This window comes from Macrobrachium rosenbergii, chromosome 28 (genome assembly GCF_040412425.1).
Source record: "Macrobrachium rosenbergii isolate ZJJX-2024 chromosome 28, ASM4041242v1, whole genome shotgun sequence".
In the NCBI taxonomy this organism is placed as follows: Eukaryota; Metazoa; Arthropoda; class Malacostraca; order Decapoda; family Palaemonidae; genus Macrobrachium; species Macrobrachium rosenbergii.
In genome coordinates this window covers 26,493,333-26,520,592 of record NC_089768.1, presented here as the reverse complement: position 1 = coordinate 26,520,592, position 27,260 = coordinate 26,493,333, and the positions used below count along the sequence as shown (strand labels likewise).

Below are 27,260 nucleotides of genomic sequence, written 5' to 3'. Positions count from 1 at the left end.
CTCTACACTTGACAGAGAGGTTCCACCTGACTCTTCACTTGACAGAGAGGTTCTACCTGACCCTACACTTAACAGAGAGGTTGTACCTGACTCTACACTTGACAGAGAGGTTCTATCTGACTCTACACTTGACAGAGAGGGTCTACCTGACTACACTTGACAGAGAGGTTCTACCTGATTGTACACTTAACAGTGCTTGACTTGGATTCTGATAAGGTTACAAACTTTCATTTATTTGCTTGATGGCAAGCCTTATTCCAGAAGTTTACCTGAGGTCTCCTTCATCTTTGATGTCCCCAAACAGTTTCCATGACCCACAGTGCCCTGAAAAGATTGGATTCCTTGCGGACTGCAAGTAGTTTCTCCTTACCTGGAATTTGGAAGGCATCTGTATTCCCAAGTGGACAGCCCCTGCATACCTGGCTGTCAAACGCAAGAAATCTGATACATTGGCCAGATGAGGCAAACTTGGAGAAGATCTGGAGATTCACCTTATGAATTCCTCTTATTCACAACATTTTGAACTGCAAGAAGCCTCTTTCATTGAAGACTCATTGGGGTATTGAAGTCGAGTTTAGATAAGCAGCATGGGGCTCCCTTATCTCCTTAGGCCTTCTGATGATCAGCACTTCCATGGACACATTTGCTGGCAGCAGGGACTGGGTGATAGTTAATACAGTGTTCCAATAAAGACTAGGGTTCTAAACTCAGATACTGTATGGAGAAGTTTGATTAAAGACAATTAGTCAAAATTCAAAAGCTGAGGTTTTTTTTCCATGATATGCTGTGCAGCCTACTCTTACACCTGTTAGCTAGCACCATGAATAGGACAGTAGGAAACATCACCTTGGAGAAATACATTCTGGGAGAAATTCCCTGTCATGTCCAAGGTAGAATGAGTCTTGGGTGTGACTGGCAATCTCAAAGCTGTGGAAGATAAAATATAGGAACTCCCTAAGGCACAGTGTTGGAGACTTCTTTTAGATGAAAGTTAATATCATCTCATATAATCCTCTTCATAAGGATTTGGAACAAGTTTAAAACAACAAGTGCAGCATTAAGGGCTTTAGACTTGTTTTATATATGTTGCATAATATGAGAAAGGGACAGTGGACAATTGGATTCAGTTTTCTCAAAACTTGCATGAAAAACTTGGGTGTTTCACACCTGTCCATAGATCCAAGTAGCAGATGTCATGATGTATTAGCAGACGCTTTGTGAGCAGGTGACAGAGTTTCCTAATCCTGGAAGCAGGCAGCAGTACAAACTCTGGGTTGTTTATTTAGAAGACCTTCCATTCCTTGGGGGACCTCCAGGAAGAAGACTGCAGTCACCTTTTTGAACTGGGAGAGCAGGTGCATCTACTGCAGTCTTTGGAAAAAGTCAGAACTAGAAGAACATTGTTCTTCCCCATCAGCTCTTTGGAATTTTCTGTCCAGACACGGAGACTCACTAGGTTTGGTGCTCTTGGAAAGAGCTTTTGTCTTCTTTTTCCAATACATTCAGTTTCTAAGATGATAATTAGCTTGTCCAGATGGCTAATGCTGTCCAGTGCAGACTTCTCTTTCATAGAATAGCTAGCCTCTTTTCAGTTTCAGCCAACTACTGCATGCACATAGTTTGTGAGCATTAGGCTCTGCACCTTTAGTTGATCAGCATATGATGACATCTTCATTGGAACTTAGATAAGTTTTTAAACAGACTGTAAGCACTAACAGATTAAGATGACACTGTAGATAGATAGCTGTGTCCAACAAAGCACAGAATTGAGTTTCTCATACTCAGGTTTTCACTGGTACAGACCCCCTCCACCAAAATATTGCATCTCTGATTGTCACCTGATCCCTTAGGAAGTTTGTCTCTTGCAGTCACCTCATGATATTTTCTTGGCAGGAGAATCTAGTTTTTCTCCCCCAAGCTTTGCTATATCCAGGTGTCTGTTAACCCCTAGAGACGTTGGGACATGTTTTGTTTTGTTTCATAAATTTTGAGCATAATATTAATGCATAGCAGCTTCATCAAGTTGGTAGATATTTTCACATACATAAAGAATGATTTATGAGTCTATGTTTTTCCACTAGTCATTAGAATTTGGACAGTACTGGATAGATTAAGGAACACTTATGAATTTCCCTTCAACACAAGTAGCTCTACCATGGCCAAAGCAAGAATGTTTTACTACTTGTCTCCCTTGCTAGTGATACATCTACAGGAAACTTTTTAACTGGGAGAACTCACGCCAACCTTGTCTTCTCAGAGTCCATTAGAACCTGAATATGTATATCTGCTCACTTTAGGGTCTTCCAGCTAGGTTAAGAAGCACAGGAATTCTAGCAAAGGCAGTGATACTACCACCAACCCTTGAGAGTTTTTATGTTTTCCAAGTCAAGCCTAGGGTGCTGTTCCAGTAAGTATAATTTGTGACTCTTTCTTCCGATCAGTGGATTTTATCTTGAGGATGTCTTTTGTCTGATGTATACACATTTGTGTTCTTTACAATGGCCTTTCAAGGAATGGAATTCATGGGTGTGTCTTTCATAGTGGATATGGTAATAAGGGCACAGCTCCAGGCTGCTCTGCGCCCTTCGCTCTCTGAGCAAAAACATTTTTTCTCAGTCAGAGCAAATGCACCCCTGTCATCAAGGAACCAAGGACTTGGGAGGGGATAGCTATAAAATATTCTCGATTAAAGATATCCTTATTTATTATTTTATTCTTAGGCTCTTATTCTTAGAAAATACATCTCCCTTTTTCTGGAGAGCCTTGGTTTATCTCAAGTCCTGGAGTTTTGAGACAGTTTCTGTATTCCAATTGGCCAATGCAGTAGATTTTGCAGTTCAGTCATTCCCACATAAATTATGAATTGTAGAGTTTTTAAATACCTTGTGGTGAGTTTTTTTTAAACAAATGTAATAATTTATAAATATTTATAAATTTTTCCTGTACACTCATTACTTGCCATCAAAGTTACTGCTTCCCAATCCTGCTATTTTTCTTAATCTATTTGTCCTGATTGTAAGAAAAACTATGCTCCTGACTACCTAGAATCACAGAATCCATGATTAGCTGTGAATTAGGAATGAAGTTGCCATCATTCATGAAGACCATGAAGATGGACTAATAATAATAGTGAGTTAGCATGGAAGTTTTCTCTTAAGACATGTTAATTTTTTTAAGAAATAAATTTTCATTGTCATGAATGCAGTGTTTTTTCTGGTCAAGATTTTTTTTTGTTGTTACAAAATGGTTTAAGAGACATATGTGGTAATTTGATATTGATAGTATGCTACCATTACAAAAATTAAAATATCTACTTATTCTTATTTAATATAAGACAATCCTGCTTGTGTTAAGTCATGTACAATTACTGTTTTGCCATTTCTTAATCCCTTCAGTGTATTGTTAATTTGTAGAATGAGCTTATATTTAGTGATATTTTACATTTAGCTTTTATGCCTCTTAACATTTTGTAATGCTTTGTACTATGTAGCTTTGAAGCCTGTCCCTCTTTATCATTTAACTAGGACTGTTGATATAAGCCTTGGTAATGAAGGTGTAACTTCTCCTTGTGAGGATGACTCACATTCAAGCAACACAGAAATAACCCTTAGAATGGAATCGGAAGGTGTTTTGGAAACCCCTCGTTTAGAAGCTGATCTTACAGATGCTGAGGCTGAAGCTGAACCAGGTAGAATTTTCTTTTGTACTCATGGACGCATAGTTGCTCTTATGTAGACTTAATTCCTTTTAAATAATTTTGTTGATGTTTGTATGGGCATTTATATGAGGAATGCAAAGTAAGTTGGGGATAGGAAAGGGCAAAGTAAAAAGAGAAAGAATAATATAAAAGTAAAAATTATGTAGGATAAAAGATATGACTTGTAAAAAAGAAAATTATCTTTTAAAAACCTATAATTTCTTAATGTATATGAAGGGAAACAAAGAAGGTAAGGGACACAAGATTATAAATGTGGCAGAGAGATGAAACTGTCAAAACTATCATAAACGCTGCAGGCCTAGACTTAGGGCTGGTGCTCAGTTTCACCACCACATGTAGTCATTACAATTATGTCAGCTTCTCACATAAATTTAGGGCAGTAAGAGGATGGCAAGAGCAAGGATCATGATGGAATCAAATCAGTGTACACTTCAGTAAGGAGTTTTTGGGAAATGCATACCTGAAAATGTTTAAGTTGCTGCAAACGCTAGCTTTAATTAGATATTTTAAAATTTCACCTGTTAGATTTATTCTTTGCCTTTTATCTTATAACTAGGAGACAGGCCCTGTAATGCATCATCTCCATTCAACTCATCCATCCATTAACCTGCTTGGCTGCTAGTATTTTGATTACATTAGCCAGCAGCTCCCGTCTTTCATGATTCTGGCAAGTTTGTCAGTGGATAATTACTATTTCATGCCTAATAATTTTTGAGTGTTTTTAAATATAAAAGATTTTTATTTCTTTTACTGAGAGCAATTTAGTGAAGGGCATTTTCTTATGGAGTGTCTGCATGTGACCTTAAGAAATATTTCCCAAATATTTGATTTTGCCTTTAGGTTCTCTTCCATTTTGTATTTACCTTGTAGTGATATTTGTACTTTAAAGGAAAAAGTGAAAAACCTGATAAATAAGCATTTAACAGACCTGTCCAAGAACACTCCCACGCTTATTTACATAATAATTAGAAACCGATTCACAACGGCAGCCCTTTGTTAAGTCTGTTGGTTAGAACTAGTTCATATTATCAGGAAAAGAAAAATTGCTGTACAGTATTTGAGTGAAATAGCCAAAAGACCAGTGAGATTCGTTAGACTACTGTAAAAGAGAGTTGGCACAACCACTGCAAGGTGGTAATTAAATGCTGTACTCACAGAAAATCTAGTAAATTTTTTCTCCAATTTACTTTACTTTTATTTTATGACTAAGTCTTCTTCCATACAATATGTAAGTAACACTGATTGTCCTTTTTGAGTCATAAAGTACTGAAAATGAAGCTTTGAAAAATTTAGATTTCTGTTGGAGTACAGTATACGTACTTGTTTTATTTTTGGAACAAAATAATGCTCTTTTGTGATTATTAAAGCTTATGTACTGTATTTCAGAGGTATTTGTATTTGAAGGTGGAGAAGATGACGTAGATGCTAGTTATCCCGAAACTCCCTTACAAGAAACAAGTGACCAGTTAAGGTAACCCTGCTTAGCTTTTAAACTGCTTTGTATAATATTTTTCATTACCTTTTCCTTGAGATCACACGTAACAGTTCAGTACTTTTGGAAAATGTGGGAAAGCATACTTTATTGATTCAGTACAAGTTTATTTGCCACAAACCTATCCTTTTTATAAAATTGTAAAGTAGCACTATAGAGTTGACAAAAAAATTAGGGCAACCTGATTCACTCTTGTTCCACAGTTAACTACAAATCCCAAATTTGTTGTAATGGTCTTTGTTGGTTCTTTGGCAATTCTCTTTAACAAAATTGAATAAAACAGGCCGTTGGTTTCACATTATTTCAAATGATTTAAAATCGATAAAGATGTGAAAGTTTTTTTTAGAGAATTCTTGAAAGTGATGGATTTAAAACTTTCCTACTGGGAATACAGAATTTCTGTATGGAGAGAAATCTCATTCTCACGCCTTTACTTTCAACCTGATAACCTAAGGAACATTTTACAGGAACTTCCAATTTTGAAGAGAATGGCAGTACTGTACCTAGAAACAGTGAGTTGTTTCACAGGAACCATTACATATACTGCAAATAAATGTAAGAAAGTTCCCACAGTGGCTGGTTTTGAACTTTTGCAATTCCAGTTTTATCTGTTTGATCTAGTTTGAGTTTTTCTTAAGGTAAACAGATTCCTGTAGTCTGTGATACTTGTAGCTTTGAATAACTTACTTATTTCTATTAGTGGCCTCCTCATTGACATTTTTCTGGAGATTATAAATTTAAGTGTGCTGTTCCCCTTTGATACTGAAGTATCTTTTGAAGGAGAGAGAGAGTGAGGGAAAGAGAAAGAATAATGGAAAGATTACAGTATTGTAATTTTTAAGAAAACTCTTAACTAAGAACTGGAAAAGTCAAGTTCTGCAAAGCATATGTACACAATGCTAACATAAAATCCATGCCAAAATTGAGTGCTGTTGTGTTCATATTAGAGCTTAAGCACTTTTTGCCTAACTTAAATACTTGTACCCCCATAATGCACATAACTCGTAGTTTACATATACTTGTACCCCCATAATGCAAATAACTCTTATTTTACGTATACTGTATTACAGAGGATAGAATCATAACTGAAAGACTTAGTCATGAGTTTTGTTCTTTAATAAGTGATTAGGTGAATAACATCACAGAAATGTTGTTATGCCTTCAGCACTGAAAAATGTCTAGGTGACTGGTGTTGATATTGCTGATAATCTTGTATTACTCTGTTTTATTTGGGCTGAATTTTACCTACCGTTAAAGTTAACTTATATCTCCTCGCCGATAGGTGAGTCGGCATTCAAACAAAAGATCGAATGGCTAAGCGGATGACTATCTAGTACACCTGTTCTTCATCAGGTGTGTTTCAAATGTTTTAGCTCTCATCAGAATTCTCCTTGCTGTCATTGTGTTTAGGCACTTGTTGGTATTTCAGGGCTGTTTGCTGCTATCACAATACTGTACATTTATTTTTCCTAGGATGTCTCCACTGGAATCAAGGCTAAGAACGTCAGGTTCTGTGCTTGTGCTGGCTGCGATGGTATAAAGTGTGATCTTGAGAGTAGATGTGAGGAAGTAGGGGTTTTCGAAGGACTTTCTGCTTAAGTTCATTAGTATAGGAAGAGAAGGGAAGCAGATAGATTGTGAAAGCAATTAGTTGGGTCAGGTTATCAACTGTCATTTCTCTCCCTTCTCCAGGTCCTTCATCTGTAGTTAGTTATCTATAATCAGTCTAGGCTTTTCCTTTGCTAATGCTTTAGTTAGTACTGAGGCTTCTTCTTTAGCTCTGCCTTCTGCTCCCCTTTCGATTCAGGAAAACTGCGTTGAGAATTTAGAATAAGACGTAAACCTTATTTTGGTCAGTACAAGGTTTGTCTGAATTGATTAGGGAACCAGTCCGGGTACCCCCATAGTGTGTGATCATTTTCGCGTTCCCTTATCATAGGTAAGGTGTCAGTGCCCTTGCCTGTCTGTAGCCTGAGCCTAGGACTGCCTTGTGACAGTTGGAAGAGTCTGTTGCCAGGGAACCACGTCAGTTCTCGGGGAGATGTGGTTCTGTACCCTCCGTCACCTGCCTCTCCGTTTTTCAGGCGCATAGTATTATATAATGTGTAAGCCAAAAGATTTTGGTAAATGTTAATCTTCGCTATGTATGCGACTTCTGCCATTATTGGCACCTAGTATGAGGTTGATAGTACCGATAGGACGAATTATATAGGTATAGACAGTTTTATTAAGAATAATGTATCTGTAGCAAGTTTTACTTATTCTGATGCCATGTCGACTCAGTTGATTGTTTAACCAATCTCTTCATCTTTTGCTTATGCCTGCCTCCATTAATGTTTCTCTTTCCAAATCTACCATGGTTACAGTATCTTCTGTTGTTTCCAAGCTAGATTTTTTGTTTAGCTAGATAGCTTTATAAGGATGTGTACTGAACAGAGTCAAATCCGTACTGGTAGTCATTTGGACTGTTAACTACTGTAGTGTGACGTCATTTCCCCTTCGAGAGCTAGCCAATCACTGGCGTGCAGTGGGTGGGGCTTAGCTGCAAAGCTAGGTGGACTCTGCTATAGCTCCATACATTTTACCTTTATTGAAGGTAAACAATCATACTTAGTGTTATGACAATTTGTCGCCTGAGGATGGGATTAATGCAGCCCAGTAGAAGTGCAGTTTGGTTTTGCCCACTCACTACCTTAAGTAAATGCATAATTGTGTTTGAAAACAGTAAAGCTCTTAGTCTACTACTAGTAGCAGGTAGTCTTTTCCTGAACCGAAAAAAGAGCAATCCTCTAGGCTCTTTGTTTTAAATCCTGGGTTTTAATATTTTGGGGAGCATGAAGGTACATATATTGTAGAGGAGCATGTGTTTACATCATAAAGGTATTTATTTTTAGTGACTGTCGTTTCATAGGCCTTTTGGACCAAGGCACAGGGGTCCCCTCACACTGCTTCTGTTTCATTCTGGCTGAATTGAAGTGGTTTTCTCCACAAGACTGCTCTTCGCTGCACATGTATGAGAACCTTGCTCCCTGAATGGAATCCAACTTCTGGTGGCAGTAAGATCCAGAAAGGATTCCAGATCAGGTAAGAATGTTTTGGGTTTCAAGCAAGAAACCTTTAGCTGAATTGGCTGAGCAGATTTTGTCTAGCTGCACTACCCACCGTCCTCTTCTTAATGTGGGAATCAGTTAACTTTAACAGTAGGTAAGATTCATCCCAAATAACATAAATTTTCATAATAAAATTTATTTGGATATTACCTATTGTTAAAGTAGGTCCCGCCAAGCCTCCCGACAACTTAGTGGGATGTCAAGGAGAATTCTGACGAGTTGAAACATTTGAAACACACCTGGTGGAGAACATGTGTATTAGACAGTCATCTGGGTAGCCATTCGATCTTCTGTTTGTATGCCGACTCACCTATCAGCACGGAAATATAAGCTAACTTTAACAGTAGGTAAGTACTGTATCTAAATAATTAATTTTATTATGAAAATTTATATTTTATGGTCAACAGATCTCCTTTGGCATCTGAAACGCTAAGTCTAGATGAAGTATCTATGCAAGAAGGTTTAGGCTCCATCCCATCCTTATGCCCTTCACCGCATTCTCCATCAATGAGTGGCGATGAAGAAGAAGAGCGAAGCAGTGATCCAGATACTCCAACTCCTTTGGCTACTGCTTACTCAGTATCTACTGTATCCACAACAAACAGCATTTCTATTCCTAAATATGGATCGAATGGTACAGCAGGCATGAAGATAAATGAACAGTACTCTACCTCACTTCCAGATTTTCGTTTGGACAAGGATTCATGTGATGAAGTTGTGGATATGGATGGAGGAAACAAAGACAACATGAAGAGCATTTTTAGAGATGTGGAAAGTGTTGACAAACAAAAGGTTGATCTTAATCATAGTATGTCAGATGTATGTTGTGAAAGTGTATTGTGGTTAGCTGGGAGGCTTGGACCAGTTCTTACTTCCCGCTATGTGACTCGCAATCTCTTACGAATGCTGACCCTCTGCTACTTACCAGATTCAGGTGCTTTGAACCCAATACCTACTGACCCTAGAGATGAATTATCAGTGACACGAAAACGAATTCTTGGTGATAGGTTTGCTGCTAAGGTGTTGCACTGTCTTTCAGAAATTGCATGTGAGTAGTTTATGTACTGTAAGGTATACAGAAAAATTGTGAAGTTGTAACATTAAGCTAGTTATTTCGTACAGTTTGATTTATGAACGTATCTTTACTCAAAGGCTGGCTTGTAATTGGCAATTTTTCAAATGATAATTTCATTAAGCCACTAGCAATAAGAAGGAAGAATATTGCAAAAAATCAGTGGAAAGCTGGAAAACCAATGAATCTGTGAAGTTCAAATAACTATCTTTCCAAAAATTAAAAAAAGTTGTATACTAAATATTCCATTGAGATTCATATTTGACAAAATAAAAAAAAGAATTATTTTAGCGTAACTGCAAGTCTTGTGGTTTATGAACCTTAATGTCTTCAAAACTTAACATTGTATTTTTTATAGATTTCATGAATTTTTAGTGGATGCACAAGAAATTGCAAACATAGTCATTTGTATACATATGTAAGGTGTTATGGTTTTAGATATATCTCTTGGTACATGTTTTAAAGTTTATACAGAGAGGAGGTCAACCTTATTGATTATTTTTTTCATAATATGATAAAGTTGTTTCAAGTTTGTACAGGGAACAGGTAATTTTACTACAGAACCTTCTTTGGTTTATGGTGATTATGAGAACATTTATTCAAATTCAATAAAATTTTTATGAATGATTGCTGATTCAAACTTCGTTTCAGGTCTCTATGGGGAACAAGTAATTTTGCTCCAGTATTTATGTCATATATGTGAGTTGGTGGCATCATGTAGGCGCAAACTTTCAACAACAATGGAAGGTGGTCTCTTAGGAGCCATGGCCCTGTTGCAGTATCTTCTTCCATATCTTACAGATAGTACGTTCATGGAACACTTGCAGGTATGCTTTCCTTTTCTCTCATTTTTTACTTTTAAATATCTTTCCTGTTTTATGTCCTTAGATCAACATTGCTTTTTTTAAAGATTTATTTTGAGTTGCAAATTGCAGTAGAAGTCTGACCATTTGGCAACCTGTATTTTGGGAAAACCTAACCATACTGCAGATTTTATGATTACCTCTATTCCTACCATTCTTTGATTATTTGGAAAAAAATTCAAATATTCAGGAACAAAAATTATGGTTGTTTTTCTTATTTGATTCCATTCAGTTTTCACCAAGGAGATAAAAGTCAATCCTTATCCAATGAGGGTTTGGAGCTAGTTTTCAGTGTTTGAGAGAAAGATGAAGTGGGAAATGAAATGGACCTATCACTTATTAAAACTGGATGCTGGCTTGTTTTTGATGGAAGATATTGTAGTGTTAATACTCTACTAAAAATGCGTGTATGGTTTGGTAGCCATATTGGTATTCACATTTGTGCTGAGTGGCTGTTTGGAACTGTGAGCAAACTTGATTGGTGCAAATTGTGGATATCATGGTGTTTTTGTTCAGAAATGCCTCCCAAAGGTGTCCTTATTAGATACTGCCAATCAATAAGATAATAGAATTATTAAAAAGGATAAATACTGGTGTTGATGGGAAGACCAGGAAAGACCCAGGTTTGTTCCGCATATGAACAAATGACAAATTTAAAAATTAGTTTGTATTTTTCATAGTTAACAAACCTGCTGTCTTAACATTTACTGTCCACCTCTAGCCACCCCTCTTTTAGTTAACCTTGTGCTGGAATAAAACTAAATGCGTCTCGGGGTTGGAGATTAGGTAGCTGTCCGCCTCCTCCCTCATCCCTGTGACTGATTCCAGATGCCACCAATTCCTTTTATAAACAATTCCTACTGTTTCTGACCGGTTTCCAAGCCCCAGAAGATTTATCGTAATGTTAAGACCGCAGGTTTGTTAGCTATGGAAAATACAATTTAAAAATTTGTCATTTCAGGTTGTTGTGACTGTGGCCATTTTACTTGTTGCAAGGGTACATTTATGCTATCATGCTTGACTCATAGGCATGGTGCTAGTGAGAACAACCCTCCTGTAGCACTTTTTGGAGTTTAGTTTTGTTTCTTGTTCCTTGTTGCTGATTTTTAATAAATGTTTTTATATTTTTTATACCACAAAATTTTCAAAATTGTGATCGATTGCCATTCTTTAGGATTTTATACCCCTTAGGGGGTTAGTGCCATCAGTGTACCTCACACAGTGCACTGTAGGCATTACGTTAGGTTCTTTGCAGTGTCCCTTTGGCCCCTAGCTGGAACCCGTTCATTCCTTTCACTGTACCTCCGTTCATATGACCTTTCTTTTAACTTACTTTTCACCCTCTCCTAACAGTTGTTTCATAATGCAACAGTGAGGTTTTCCTCCTGTTACATCTTTAAAACTCTTTACTTTCAATTTCCCTTTCAGCACTGGATGACTTCGTAGGTCTTCAGTGCTTGGCCTTTGGGCTAAATTTTATTTGTTTCTACACGATATACAAACCTTCGGTCCTTTACATTAGGAATTACTTACAGCAAAGCTGCAAACAGCTGTTAAAACTCTTGAACAAGGTGGTTAGGCTTTTGGCTGTCATGCTGTGCAGACATGTTTTCGAAGCTCTCTGCCTAATTGTTGTTAAGCTGGCTATCTCTCCTTCATCCTCTTTGCTAATGAGCGAAGAGCGGGGGGGAGGGGTGTCGGACGACCTCTTCTCAGGGGCCTCCTCTCGCTTTGTAGGACAATCCCCTCACAGCAAGAGGAGTCTCCCTTTACTAGTCTTTTTTGCTTTTTCTTGAGGCTGACAGCGAGCACAGTGACAGTATTGGCTAAGATCCCCATGTCGGTGTCAACACTGTGCCCAGACAAGGGGGACCAACTGCTGTTCATTCGCTGGCACTCCTGTATGCTGTGCCACTGCCTCCCATCATACCTGTGGTCTCGTCTGCTTTTGCTGTGCCTCCTGTCTTTTTGCTCCTGTTGCCTTGACGGCCAGTAACCGAGCTGCTCCTGCTGTGCCTCCTGCCCCGGCTGCATGGTTGCCCCTGTCGCCGCTGCTGATGTTCCTGAAGCTCTTGCTGGCCATACCGCTCCTGTCGTGCCTCCTGCCTCAGCTGCCTTGGTCGCTCCTGTTGCTTCTCCTGGTGTTCCTGTTGCCTGGGCCGCTCCCGCTGAGCTTCCTGTTTTAGCTGCCCCGGCAGTTCCTGTGTTTCCTGACTGCCATCCTGTAGAAGGTGTTGGAGAAGAGCTTGAGGAAGAAGTCCTGTGAGATGTAGTTGTCTTATTCAACTTTATCTTCGACTTCGTCTTCTGCTGCCTTCTCCCCTCCTTCTTTTGAGGCTCGTCGGCCGATGAAGAGGAAGGCTGCCTCTCTCTCCTGTGAGAAGTCCCACCATGGGGCTTCTAAGGGGCTGCCTCCCTTCGGGGAGGCAGAGGGATCTCTCTTCGGCTCTTCCCAGCCTTCAGGCTCAGGAACTGAATCGCTTACCCCAGGGTCTACATTTCAGGAGTTGTGGGCGCGCAGGCTTCGGTTTGCGCTGCCATTGCCATTCTAGGAGTTCTGCTTCTAGACTGGTGATGTGTCGGGTGCTCAACTTTGTCGAGTCATTCAACTTTGTTGAGTCACACCGAATGCTCAAGAATCTTTGGAGTCTCTTGCATCCTGAACCGGTGTCAGAGAGACCTCTCACCATCCAGGTTCAGGCACAGGGCGAGAGAAAGAACCAAGACATGCAAGTGTATCAGTTCTTCCTGCTGGTTCCGAGGGTTCAAGTGCCTGGAGAGGCAAGGAGGAGGTTCCCTTCAGAGGTCCTATGAGACTTCTGAGGGACTACTTTTCTTCGGAGAAGCAGTGCCTTCTCTCGTTTGGCTCTTCCCAGCCCTTGGGGTCATGAACCGATTTGCACTCCCCATTGGGGTCTCGTGTCTCGGGTGTGCGACCTTTTGAGGCCGTGCTCTCGATTCCAGTTCTTAGAGGTCTATGTTTTAGACTGATTCTGTGCCTGTCCCTCCTCGGTTTTCTTCGGATGAGAGGAGCTTACTCCCGATTATTGTTATTACAAGATTCATGAGTCTCGCCGAGTGCTCGGACTCCTTGGGATCTTGAGTGCTCACTGAGCACTTGGATTCCCTGGGATCGCAAGCGCTCGACTAGCAAGTTGGTGAGTGTCCAGGATTCTGCGGAATCTTGGGCACTCCCCAAACCAGTACTATGGAGTTTGCTCTCCGGTCTGGTTTAGGCACAGGACGAGAGGAAGTGTCGAACGACATCTCTTGCCTACTTCGTTTTGAGTGCTTGGTCAGTTCGGGCACACCTGTCTCATACGCTTGTGTTTGAGCACTCGGGTAGGCAGACAAGAATCCCTTATGAACATTCTTCTCGAGGGGCTTTGGCCTCGGAGGAGATTAAAGCAGGTCTTGAGGACAGTGCTAGTTGAATGCTGAGCTTTCCCGGATCAACTCAGCTCAGCCCTGCTTGCTCGCCAGCCACCGATCGCATTTACGTGATCAGTTTGGATTGGCTCAACTTGCTTGGCTCGACCCACTCGCCCAGGCCCTGATCACGTTTTAAGACTGGCTTGGCTCACTCGGCTCAGCTTGCTCGCCCGGCCCCGATCACGTTTACACGATCGGCTCGGCTTGTGTGGTTTGGCTTGCGCGCCCAGCCCAAAACCGAATGCTGTTGAGGTTCTCCTTCCTTCAGAAGACTCAGCTCAAGTGAACTTTTGCTCTCTTCAGGTTAGCACTTCGCTGTAGTGTTAGTGCTTTGCTGTGGGTTTAGCGCTCTCCTTCCTCTGTGCTGCCATCATCATCGCTGGTTGATGATCACCCGCGGTCAGCCTCTCATGCTGGTTCTTATAGCAGGACAGGTAAGAGTGCTTTTCTCCTCTGGAATGTTTAGTTACTGCCTGACCACCTTGTTCAAGAGTTTTAACGGCAGTTTTCAGCTTCGCTGTAAGTAATACCTAATGTAAAGGACCTCAGGTTTTTATAGTTAGGAAAAATACAATTTACTTTAAAAAAGTGTGATATTCCAATCCCAGTTTAGGATTTTATAGTGTTTTTTCTTTGTGGAAATTCTTATTAACACTTGATTTTCTTTCAGGAAACATTGATACGGAATGCTGTGTACCCAGTTATACGTCTTCTGTCATCTACAAAAGTTAATTTTCCCCATGGTGGAGCTGCACGAGGAGTTTTAGCTTGTCGAGTCATTGACTGCCTGTTCATTATGGCTTTACGTGTTGGAAGAGAAATGAGTAAAAGCATTCTTATGCCAACCATTACAAGATTTATGACTGCATTTGATAAGTGTCACAATAACTCATCAACTCAAGCAGGGGCTTCACCAAGGTATGCACTGTATATTAATATCCATATTCTCAGAATAGTCAGCACTTGACATGTGCAGGTTTCAGTTATGCTGATTTGAAAATCTGGGTAAAAAAGGATATCTAGAAAGTTGCAGAAGGCAAGCAAAATTTCAATTTACCATGCTGAGCTTTACACAGTAAGTGACTTGTAAACTTTTGCTGCCTCCTGCCTCAGTCTCTCCACCTCACATCTCTTTTATTTACTCTTTGTGTTATGTACACCCTTCCCTTTGGTTTAGGTCTTTTGACATCCTGTTGGAAGGTCCAAGCTAGATGTGGTAATTATTTGTAAAAACTTAGGCAACACAACTAACATGAATAGGTTAACTTGGGCACAAGTGTGTGGCAGAAGTGGGTAGCCATATTGCTGTATACTGTTAGCCATCATAACATTTGGGTTTTTGTCATCTAAGACAGTAGTCATGTACTGAATACATAATTACTACATAAATTTTTTGCCTTAAAAGTAAAATCTTGAATGTTACACCATCCCATTAGGCCAAAGCTAACTGTATACTGTAAATCTACCGTAATTTGCAATTTTATGATTTGTTTACTGGGCCTAGGCTACTCGCAAGCTGCTGGTAAATAATTTTGCCTTAAAAGTAAATTCTTGAATGTTACGCTATTCCATTAAGCCAAAACTTTTGCAAATTTATGATTTGTTTACCGGGCCTAGGCTACTGGGCCACGGGTAAAACTATAGGCTACATATGAAAGTACTTCAGTGAAAATATTTTGCCAAGGGAAAAAAATCTTTGTAAATAAGCTAGATGCATATAAATTAAGTAAGAAAACAAACATTTTACTGAGTGACGCTGCCAGTGGCGGAGCAATACCTGCTAGAAGTCGTTCCGTGAAAGAAAACATTGTCAAGTCTGATACAAGTTCCCTGATATTAATGCTAAGCAGGGAACATTGTCACAAAAATCTATTCAGTTTGGTAATTAATTACTATAATTAACAAATTGGTTTTACTTAATACCAAGGTTTGAAAAAGTTAAGTATACCTTAGTTTAACAAGACCACTGAGCTGATTAACAGCTCTCCTAGGGCTGGGCCAAAGGTTTAGACTATTGTACGTGGCTAAGAACCAATTGGTTACCTAGCAATGGGACCTACAGCTTATTGTGGAATCCGAACCACATAATATCGAGAAATGAATTTCAACCATCCAGAAATAAATTCCTCTAATTCTTCATTGGCTGGCTGGAGACATGAACTCGGGCCTAGCAGAGTGCTAGCCGAGAACTCTACCGACTCGTCCAACGAGGAACTCTGAACACCAAGGTTTGGAAGTTGTACATGATTAAAAGTCGGTTGAACATGTTTGAAAGTTGTAGACTAGCCTATCTACTAAGTAGCCCAGTTGGACCCCATTAGGATCCCTAACTACTAAGGTAGAGGGTCATATACCAAAGATTTTTAAGAACAACACTGTTTAAAAGTTTAAAAGTATTACAGTACTTTAATATAATTAAGCATTGTTTGTCGGCTAGCAAAGACGGTAGCGTAAACAAAATCTAATTCTCGCTCTGCGGGAAACACCGGCTCCCAAATTCAGTGAAATACATTACCATTAAAAAATTTTTTAAACTAAAAATTTCCTGTGGGACTTCAGTTTGGTTCTTCCATGATGACCAAATGCAAGCTGGAGCACTTATACATGCAAAAATTCTAGCTGTGTGCTAATGGCTGCAGAGACCAGAGAATAATTAGAGTTGGTGTGATGCAAGGTATGTTGTCAACCCAATAATAAACAGCACGCAGTGCTCTGTTGCCACATCTGCTGGTTGATAATAGGAATGGAACCTTGGCAGCTGCTGTAGACAAGAGAAAGAACCCTCTTGCCTTGAGTCCTATACTCTTTCAGTGTCAACATGCACTATACTGGCCAGGCCAACTAGAAGAGAATTCTTTGAAATTGGTTGGTCTACCTTACAGAGCCTCTCTAGGGACTGTGAAAGTAACTCCTTTGAGGACGAACAGTGGCTACGCTATCAAAAATACATAAGATATCAAGAAGTGAAGAAGTCAAGGTAGAATATAAAGAAGTTACAGCATGTATTATATAATGAAAATGAAAGATGAAAACCACTGAAAGAAGGCATCATGTAAAAGGCAGCTGAAATGTGTGGTATGACATTAAGGAATGGGTATAGAGAAAGACAGATGTCATGATGGAATCAAGATGTACAAAAAGCAGTTGAGAAGAAAAGGATAACCTTCAGCTTTGGCAGAGGACAGGCATGGAACATGGTAGAGTGGTATACAGAAAATGTTCAGGATAGTGAAGTGGTTGAGGGAAGATGGAGATGATGTGTTATAGGTAAAATATGGATGAGAGAAAAAAAGGGCTAGTGGGATGATAAAGACAGTATTGTCAAAACCTTTTGAATGGAGAGTTTTTTATATGAAAAAGGAAGTCTGTATCATCTGCTGTGGTTAGGAGAGCCATTGAAAAATTAGAAAGTGAAAAAGTTCTAGAACCAACAGGAATAAAAATCAATTTACTAAAACCAGTCAGCAAAGCAGTCATTGATGAGCTGACCAGGGTTTATGGAAATGTGTAATAGAAAGAGACATGACTAAGAGAAGGAAAATAGTATGAAAATAATAACATACATAAGAAAAGGGCAGTGCACTACAGTGTGAGAAGTATGGAGGAATGTACATGCATAGAAAATATTGGAGGTGTTGAAGAAAAGGCTGAGAAAAAGCTTTAAAATTGTAAAGGTCAGTGTGGCTCTATGCCACAGAAATCAGTTACAGAGGCATTTCTTATGATGAGTCAACATCTGGAGGAGTACCATATGGAAAGAAATAGGTTATACCATATGATGTACAGTATTTGTGGATCTTGAGAAGGCATTTGACAAATTATCAAGACAAGAAAATAGATGGACATCATGAAAGGCATTATGAAAGTAGAGGATACTGGAAAGACTCATTAAACTAGTGATGATGCCATGGCAGCAGATCTAGTGAAGAAATTGCCAAGAATATTGAGGCAACTGTGTATCATAGGTTAGCAATGAACCCATCATTGGTGGAGGGCCTGGAGTGCTTTATGTGTTTATGAACTAGACACTCCATTTTCGAATAAATTAGATCATCTGCTGTTTGATTGGCAGTAGTATGGTATGAACCTCTGGTTCCTATAAGAACCTTACTCATATGCAGTCCAGGTATGGTTGTGAGAAGCAGATGAATTTAGGACACATCATTTATGAATAACAGGGTTTAAAAAAAAATATACTGTATTTGTTCGTCTTACAAAGCTGTCATTTGCAGTATATCTTTGCTTGAATTGCATTTGAGGAGGGAAGCTATTAATTTATTTCCTTTTGCCTTGGAAAGTATATACATAAATATGTATGTGTGCATTTTACAAGGCTGATAGTAAAATGAAGTACTTGAAGGATAGAGATGAATATAACTGCCTGCAACTTTATGAGTAGAAAAAGGCTCATCTTCACTTTGTTGTCTTTCACATCCTGGGTCTTTCTCAGCATGTTTACAGGCAATAGAGATCCAGCCTTGAAACATGAAATTACAGTATACATTATTACAGTATTCAAAAACAGCTTTCCTTCAGTTACTGATTCAACTATAGTCATTCTGAAATCTTAGTTTAACATTTTGTATAGTAGTTCAAGTTATTGTTTTGTTCTTTTACTGTAGCATGTGTTGTTGACAGGTTCTGTGGGTAGGCGTAGTATCTGTAACATCTTACTATTGCAAAAGTTATTTGAAATATAAATGATTAAATGTCTGTTTTTTGTGGATCAGTAACATTCAATAAGGATAAGAGTATTTATATTTTCTGATGCAGGTCACTTGATGCAGAAGAAGTTCTTGGTTGTAGTGCTGAAGATGGAACTTCTGTTGCAAGTCTTCAGGCCTCGCCATCAAGCTTGGATTCGGTTAAAGCTAAGGTACATAGTGTGGAAAGTTTTTTTTACTGTACTAGCTCCATTAACAAAAATTAATATATGTTTACATGAGCTCTAAATAGGAAGCACATAATTTTGATAATTGTAGATTCACACATACAGAAAAATGTAAGTAAGGATATGGAAACCAGTAAAAAATTGGGATGAATAGCTCCTTTTATCTTGAATTTACATGCAAAAAATGAACCTGAGATTGATGAGTCTTACTTGAAGGCATGGTGAGTTGAAATGCTACAATGTTCCTGGCAAAAGTGCTAATTGGTGACGTTATAAGTACTTTTGTGATGCCTCAAAGCGTAAAATACTACAGCCTTTCTTTACTTACTACCAAAAAATCATGTATAGATTTTTAAAAATTGAAGAAAAGATATACTGTATGTAGCTTGGACTGTTATTGATATGCTGTACAAATCTATGCTGTAGAGACCCAAAGCATCCCTTTTCTTTGAAGGAACAACTCTCAAAAATGTTTAATAAAAACCACATTAAAAAATCTAACAAATGGTAAATCTTAAGTGATGTTTCATTTAATTTTCTTTGGATATCAGTTATAGTTGAATATGATAAAAAAAGCATCCTATGTACAAGATCTTTAAGTACAAATAAGGTTGTCAGTATAAGGCATGCGAAAACAAGAAAGGAATCAACTTAGATAGATAAAAATTCTTTGACCTTGCAGCAAGGCATCTTTAAAGATTTATTAACTACGTTTGGTTAGTATAGGCTTGAATGGTAGGGATTTCCCTGATAGATATGATGAAGTTAAAGAGACCTCAATGTTTTAGAATGTATAAGATTTTTTTTTTAATTCTGTTTGTAAAGGATAAATTAATAATATTATGATGCCATTTTCCCTTAGGCTAATAATCTGGTCTGTAAACCTTACCAATAAGTAAGAAGTAGCTTTAGGCTCCCTTTTGAATGTATCAGATGAATTTGTTTATTATTTTGAATAAACTGTGTAACTTGCTCCGTATATTTCTTGAGATGATTGTAGTAACATTCCTCTTACGGTTGATGCTAGTATGTGCATTTTTAGGAAACACTAGGCAATAGCTTGAAAAAATGTTTAGACAGTGGATGTGTACTTCTTAGTGGTACAACAATCTTAAAAATGCAAAATACTCAAGGTGAAGTGTGCTTACCTTTTAAAACTAGGCACTAAGTGTTCCCTATACTTTAAATTAACCATAATACTGATAGTTACTTGTTTGTTGCAAGTAAAGAAGTGAGTTGACTTGGTTCTCTAAAGTGCCAAGTGTCTCCATAAGTTACTTGTTCATGCAAGTAAAGAAGTGAGTTGAACTTGGGTCTCTAAAGTGCCAAGTGTCTCCATAGAAGTAGAATATTCCTTCAAGAGAGATATATGACCTATTCAGGGTTGGTAAAAACAAACATGTCCTGAATATTTTTGCATAATTTTTTTTTTGCACATTATATCTCCACAACTTGACTCTGTAGTATCCCATACATCTTATTCTCTCTTTATTTCCCTTTGTTAGATTCTATGATAGGATTGTCTTCATTTTACTGTCCTTCATTTTGTAAAATGCAGGATATACATAGACAGCATTTGTTTGATGAATTTGCTAGAAAGAAGTTTTTTTTTTTTGTAGAGGTACAATGAGTATTCCATGATTATGTTTTAACTTTTCAGGCAATTGAAGAACTGAAACAAGTATTTACACCAGAATTAGCATACTTGTCATACGTCCCTTTATGTAGATTTCTTGGGGCTTCATATATGGAGGCAACTCTTCCCAATCATGATTTATTGAGGTCCCTTTGTCTTCAGCATGATGAAAACAATCAAGCTGATCATGCAGCAGGTAAATATTTTTTTTCTTTAATAGAATGGATTTGGGAAGCTTGAAAACTGATGAATACGTTATTGCATAATTTATTTCGGTTACACAGTATTGAAAAGTTTATCCACTTTTTTGAGGTATGTGTAACGTATGAAATTCTTGGGTTTTTCACTAGGACATGAAATCTTGTGATGCCTATCTTAATTTTTAACTTTTAGTAAAAGATTAGTAAGACCTGTAAAATGAATGCTGTTTACATAAGAATAATTTGAAGTACTGCAGAATTTTTTTAAATATTCCTGATCAGTTTTTGAACAATACGTGTATTGCAAAGGTAAGACTTGAATGTGAAAAATAAATACTGAAAGGTGATGTTTAACTTTAGAGGTAATGGATTATTTTACCTCAGCCAAACCACTTTCTCAGTTGACAGACTTGTAAAATACAGAAAAATATATTGAAGAACTTAGTTGATATTAGTTGTTGAACTGAAAGATCACCTGTCAGGTATAAAGCTTGACATCCACTGTACTCATAGATTCAGCATTCCTCAAGTGGACCATTAGTTGAGCCAACTGTATTTTTGGAGAATGAACTTTTTCTAGCAGTTTTCCAGTATGCTCATACAAAGTGCAGACCAATTCTCTTTGGTTCAGTTGAATCATTGTTAAGGAGTCAGACAAAGATTTATGAAAGGCTATTAATGAGCATTAGAGACAAGGACAGGTCATTGTGTATTATGTGTACATCCTTAGAGACTGAAACTACACCTTATATATAAAGTGCTCAAGTTCCCTCTCTGCCTTGGTGAGACCTGGGTAAGCATAGCACTGGCTACTAATGACTCAGTGGGGTCAGTAAGGTATTGTACCTGTGAAAATCTAATAGCTGGATTTGAACACACTGCCACCACAGCGAAAGTCACTGGCAGTATCACTGGGCTAAGAATGGGTGTTTCATTGGACTTGGTATTTTTAGGGAGAAATGGAATTTTTACTTTATTCAAATAAAGAAATATGTGAAATGATGGCTAATGCTTTCTTGAATTTTGGGCAAGATACAGACATAAATTCAGCACACTATAAGCAGCTAATTACCAAATGCCTCAGGAAATGTTTTTGTAAAATGTGTAGTATGCCCAGTATTGATGACCTGAGCTACCGTGCTCCAGTGGATGTTTTGCTCACCCAAGAGCATAATAGAAAGATGTAACCATCGTGAGCTGTAAAGAATGAAGGTTATGGAGTACATGTACTTTATTGGGACATACTGTAATACTGTAGATAAATTAGGTGAATGAACTTACTCTGACAAACCACAGAAATGACAGGTCTGCCAGTGTTGTAAATGTAGTCAAAACCAAAAAATAGAAAATGAGAATGTTAAAACAAATGAAATAAAAGATAGGAAAGAAAATCAAACTACCTAACATAAAGGGCATAAAAAGAGATTTATGAGAATTATGAAAGGGTACTTCTTAAATGGATCATTCAGTCCGAATGAAAATGTGACAGGTTAAGAAAGACTAATTTTTAGATCTGATGAAACCAAGAATGAAGAGGCTGGTGATCTCATATCTCCCAAAGTGAGCCACTGTGTTAGTGGGCATCAGTCAAGAACTTCAGTGATGTGTTTGCGCTGTTGATAAACTATCACCTTATATAGCTGTTGGACCATTAGCTAGCTGATCACTTCTTTCATTTTTATCAGTGTAATCAGTGATCAAGAATTTGTGAATTTACTCATGGATTAAACGATAACTTACACGAATTTTTATTCTTTACATTCAGGTTTTTCTTTAAAAATCTTACTGTGTAAATCTCATTTGCTCTAAAGTGGCAATTTTTTTTATTTAATAATAGCAAAATTGCAGTGCTTTATTGTGTATTTTTTGTTTAACAGAGTAACTTTGTGTAAAGTATGATGAGACATTTTAACAGTACTAACAGATGATGGTCTTGCAATGAGCAACTCATCCAGTACTGTTGATGATCCTGGTGGAAGGCGTTCAAGTACCAAAGGCCCCAATGTAGCAATGACTGGAAACAGAATAGATATTAAGGTAGAGTATGTTGTGTCAAATTTACAGTTTATATTTTGTCTCTCCCTTTAATTGTGTTTTTGTGTCATGATTCCATTGGCATCTAGAACCAAGCTAAATAGCTCCTGTTAGAACAAGAATTGAAAGGAAAAATTAACCTCTATTAGATTTGAACGTATCAAAAGTAGTGTTTTGATCTCTGTAATTGATTGTTGTTTATTTTGTGCTTCCATTTTAATTGCACTGTGATGATCAGTTGATTATATATCAAGTTAATCTCTCTAATGCAGAAGTACTTGATTATGTGCATTCTGTGAAGACATATCTATTTTGTACAGTAATTCATTTCTCAGTTCTCCATTAGGCATATTTGGCTGCATGACCATTTTAATCTATTTTTTCTTATAAAGGCAGTCCCCGGTTTACGACGGGGTTTCCGCTCTTACGCCGCGTCGTAAGCCAAAAATCGACATAAACCAAAAAATTGTTGAAAATTGTCAAAAATCATAAGAAAACCTTACTTTTAATTCTCTTGGTGTATTGAAAACAATGTAAACTGCATTTTTATTGAGTTTTTCATAAAAAAAAACAAATTTTTATTATTCTGCTGTTTTGGAGCCATATTTCTTCTGTTGGATTGGTGTACGACACGTCGTAACCCTGGAGCATGCGTCCTAAACCGAGAAATAATTTCTGATGAATATATCTGAAAAGCGTCATAAAATCGGACCCATCGTAACCCGGGGACTGCCTGTACTTTTTAATAAGTGTAATTATGCAAAATTCATATGTTCCTACTTAATTGTTCCTACTTAAATACAGACCAGTATATTGCATATTATTTTGATAATGGATACTGTATTGCCTTGAACAGAGACGTTAGACTCCAGAACAGTCTGTTATTTGAAGATTCCCCTCAATTTTTTTTATTTAAATTTAATAAAAATGAGCCTCCAGCTTTGATGTAATATACATCATAATTTCCTCGCAGCCAGGTATTGTGTTGTAGTGATAAACGCTGTAACACTTGATGGAGTATATAATGGACTCAAAGATAAGGGGGCACTTTCCCAAATCTTTACAGCGAGGAGGCTGTATACCCAGGTTCTTCCATCGTCAAAACCTGCTTAGAAGAGGAAGTGATTAAATGCACATGCGCAATCTGCTGTAGTGTCAACGACAGACCCATTGCTGGGACCAAGAAGCATTACTTTCTGTTGGTCAATGCAGGATGATCCCTTGCCCAAATCCCATGCCTTTTCATCATGGAAGTGGGAGGGTTTTGAGGACTCAACAGCTACTACCAAAAATAGGTTTTCCTACGTCAAAAGGCAGCCTGGCGCTCCCTTAGTCGTTTGGGCTCTCCATCCCTACAGGGCCTTCTGTCCCACCTGGCTTGTGCCCCAGTGGTGACCCCTGTTGCTGCTACTGCTACGACATTGACAGTGATTGTGACAGTGTTTGCAAAGATGCCGGTTACTGTCTCCACTCACATCTGTCGCAAGTGACTGCTGTCCTGGCATCCCAGCACACGGTGCCCTCGTTCCCAGGTTTTGCCGTGGCTCCGTCATCCCAGGCTATACCGTATATGATGGGGACCTCCACCATGCCCCATATGATGGTCCCAGCTCCTGCTGCTCCTGTGGTCTCTGACATCCGGGCTGCTGTTGCTGCTCCACCTGCCCTGGCTGTCCCGACCAATACTGTCACCGCTCCTGTCACTGATGTTCCTGCTGCCTAGGCTGCTCCTGCCACTCCTGTTGCCCTGGGCTGCCCCGGCTGCTCCTGTGATGTCTGCTGCTCCCTCTTGGATGAGGGATTTGACCACCATCCTGAAGAAGATGATGAAGAAGAAGTCGAGGAAGAGGTCCCGTAAGGTGTCATTGTTGTCGTCTTCACCTTCTTCATCTTCGTTGTCTGCCACCTCCTCCCCTTCCTCTTCCGAGGCTCGTCAGCCGAAGAAGGAGAAGAAGGCTGTTTCCCCCCCAAAGAAGTCCTGCCCTGGGATTTTTAAGGGCTGCTTCCCTCCACAGGGGAAGCAGTGGGATCTCTCGTCAGCTTCTCCTGGCCCTTGGGTGTGGGAACTGCATTGCTTACCTCACCAGGGTCGAGCATTTCGGGAGCTGCGGGCATGCAGACCTAGGTTTGCCCTTCCGTTGCCAGTCCTAAGAGGTCCACTTCGAAGGCTGGTGCTGTGTTGGGTGCTTGTTCGTGAGTCACTCCGAGCACTCAAGTCTCCAAGGAGACTCGAGTACAAGCAGTCCCCGGTTTACGATGGGGGTTCCGTTTTTACACTGCGTTGTAAACCGAAAATTGTCATAAACCAAAAAATCGTCAAAAATCCTAGGAAAACCTTACTTTTAATGCTTTGGGTGTATTGAAAACGATGTAAACTGCATTTTTATTGAGTTTTTCATCAAAAAACCTCCAAATTTTTATTATTCTGCCATTTTGGAGCCATATTTCTTCCGTCGGATTGGTGTACGGCGTGTCGTAACCCCGGAACATGCGTCATAAACTGGGAAATAAATTTTGATGAATATATTTGAAAAGCATTGCAACCTTGGAACGTCGTAAGCCGGATCTGCTGTAAACCGGGGACTGCCTGTACTGTATCCTGAACCGGTGCCGGGGAAACCTCTCACCATCTCGATTCAGGCACAGGACAAAAGAGTCGAGACATGGAGGTGTCTCGTCTCTTCTTGCTGGCACTGCCACCAGTGCTCGGCCAGGTTCCAAGTCTGGTGCCCCAGTCCCTAGGGTCCGAACACCTGGCAAGACAAAGAGGAGGTCCCCTGTTCAGTCTTCTTCATGAGAGGTTTTAACCTCGAAGACTGGGGCATGACGAGGACAGCGCAAGTTCTCACCAGCCAGCCGTGTGTTCGATTCCGGCCAGCCACCGATCATGTTTGCACGTAGTATGTAATAGTGTGTACAAATGATATATAAAACCTAACATTAAACAAATTATGATAATAATACAGTAAAGTACATGTACAGTTTTCTTACCTTTGAAACTGGTGTCGTAGGCTTGTGATGGATGATGAGAGGGGAAGGGTGGTGTGGAATTAATACTGTACAGGGGTGGCAAGTCATCAGTGTCTTCTTCGTTTTATTCAATTTCTCCAGCAAGGATTTCTTCATCACTTTACTCTTCATTTGGTGAGGGAGCAGTCATTGGAGGTGGGGCGGCTCTTGAGGTTGAAGGCACTGGTTTAAAGAATTTGTCTGTGGAAGTTTGCAGTGTTTTTCTCTTCTTTTCTTCATATATGATACGATAACACTGGAAAGCATCACTGACTGTTGTTGCTACTTCTGAGAATCTCTCAAAATTGGGGTCCTGGTTCTCAAAAACAGTCAACACTTTTTCTAGAATAGAAAATCCCTTGGCCATCAATTTTGTTTTAGACTTCTTTAAGGGGACAAGTTCTTCTTCTTCATGTTCTTCTGTTTTTGCATTTCTTCCAGTTCCATCAAATCCTCATTTGTCAACTCCTCTGAATGACTGTCAAACAGCTCTTGAAATTCCTCTTCCCCCTTGCCAAGCAGTAACTTCTCACTTATATCAACGAGACTGTTAAGGATTCCATTTTCCTCCTCTTCTTGATTAAACCTTCTGAATTCTTTTACAAACTGTGGGCATAAGGCCTTCCATACTCCATTCATGTTGATGTCACTTACTTCACGCCATGCAGTATCAATGTTCTTTACACAATTGTAAATGCTGTAACCCTTCCAGAAGTCACACCTGCAGCATTTATCTCCTTTACTCTTGCCTATATGTATGGCAAGTGTAGTATTTTTTGGAATTTGCTGTTACACCCTGATCCATTGGCTGAATGAGTGAAGTTGTGTTGGGGGTAAATAAACAACTTGAACATCCGGATGGAAATAATCCAAGTGCAGTGGGTGACCTGGGCATTATCCAAAATTAGGAGAATCTTGAAAGGAATGTTATTCTCTCTGCAGTACAGCTTTACTTTGGGGATAAAGTGATGAAAAAATCAGTCCTCAAATACAGCAAGAGTCACCGAGGCTTCTTATTGGACATCCAGATTATGGATAGAGAACTTTTCGTGATATTTTTCAGTGCTTGTGGATTTCCTGCACAATAGACAAGGAGAGGTTTTAGTTTCATGTATCCCGAACAATTGGCACCCAGCAGCAATGTTAGCCTATCCTTTGCTGCCTTAAATCCTGGCATCATCTTTTCACAGCTGATGTACATTTTTTCTGGCATTTTTTTCCAGAAAAGGCCTGTCCCGTCTATATGAAAAGCTTGCTGAGGGGTATAACCTTCTTTATCACTGATTTCCTAGAGCGTCTTGGGAAATTTTTCGGCTGCTGTTGTGTCGGTGCTCACTGACTCACCGCTTATGGACACGTGATGCAAGTTGGCTTGTTTTTTGAAGTGAAACCGTCCATTACTTGCAGAAAATGTTTCATCTTTAGCACTTTCGCCATCCTTATCCTTCAAGTCATCTTTTCTTGAGTGAGCATGAGGCTAAGTGGTACACATCTTTGTCTCTGGTGTTCCATCCAGATACCCAGAGGTTTTTCCATTTTTCTACCACCATCCCCCTTCTCTTGCTCATAATTGTTGACTGTATTGACCCATCACTTTTCATGTGTTCCATAATTTTGTCTTTGTTCTTCAAAATGGTGTCAATAGTCGAGTGATTCATATCATAATGGGCTGCTACGTCAACCAATTATTCACTTTTTTCTAACTTCTTTGTTATTGCCATTTTAGTTTCCATTGAAATGGCTTGCCACTTTTTAACACTACCACTTTCATCACTGGCCTTACGCTTGCCATAAGCCATGATA

General features: G+C 39.0%; 1 protein-coding gene across 2 annotated transcripts in view; it reads left to right on the top strand.

The window, feature by feature from the left end:
* Positions 1–27,260, top strand: part of Wdr81 (WD repeat domain 81) — an 87,308-nt gene that overhangs the window by 29,692 nt on the left and 30,356 nt on the right. The window contains exons 14-21 of one of the 2 annotated variants that reach the window (XM_067130374.1): positions 3,525–3,688; positions 5,105–5,189; positions 8,728–9,368; positions 10,044–10,219; positions 14,358–14,605; positions 18,461–18,563; positions 20,239–20,410; positions 22,339–22,451. In XM_067130374.1, the coding sequence (XP_066986475.1) occupies positions 3,525–3,688; positions 5,105–5,189; positions 8,728–9,368; positions 10,044–10,219; positions 14,358–14,605; positions 18,461–18,563; positions 20,239–20,410; positions 22,339–22,451 (1,702 nt within the window). Of the gene's footprint in view, positions 1–3,524; positions 3,689–5,104; positions 5,190–8,727; positions 9,369–10,043; positions 10,220–14,357; positions 14,606–18,460; positions 18,564–20,238; positions 20,411–22,329; positions 22,452–27,260 lie in introns of both variants that reach the window. The other variant, XM_067130373.1, reaches the window with a different exon arrangement.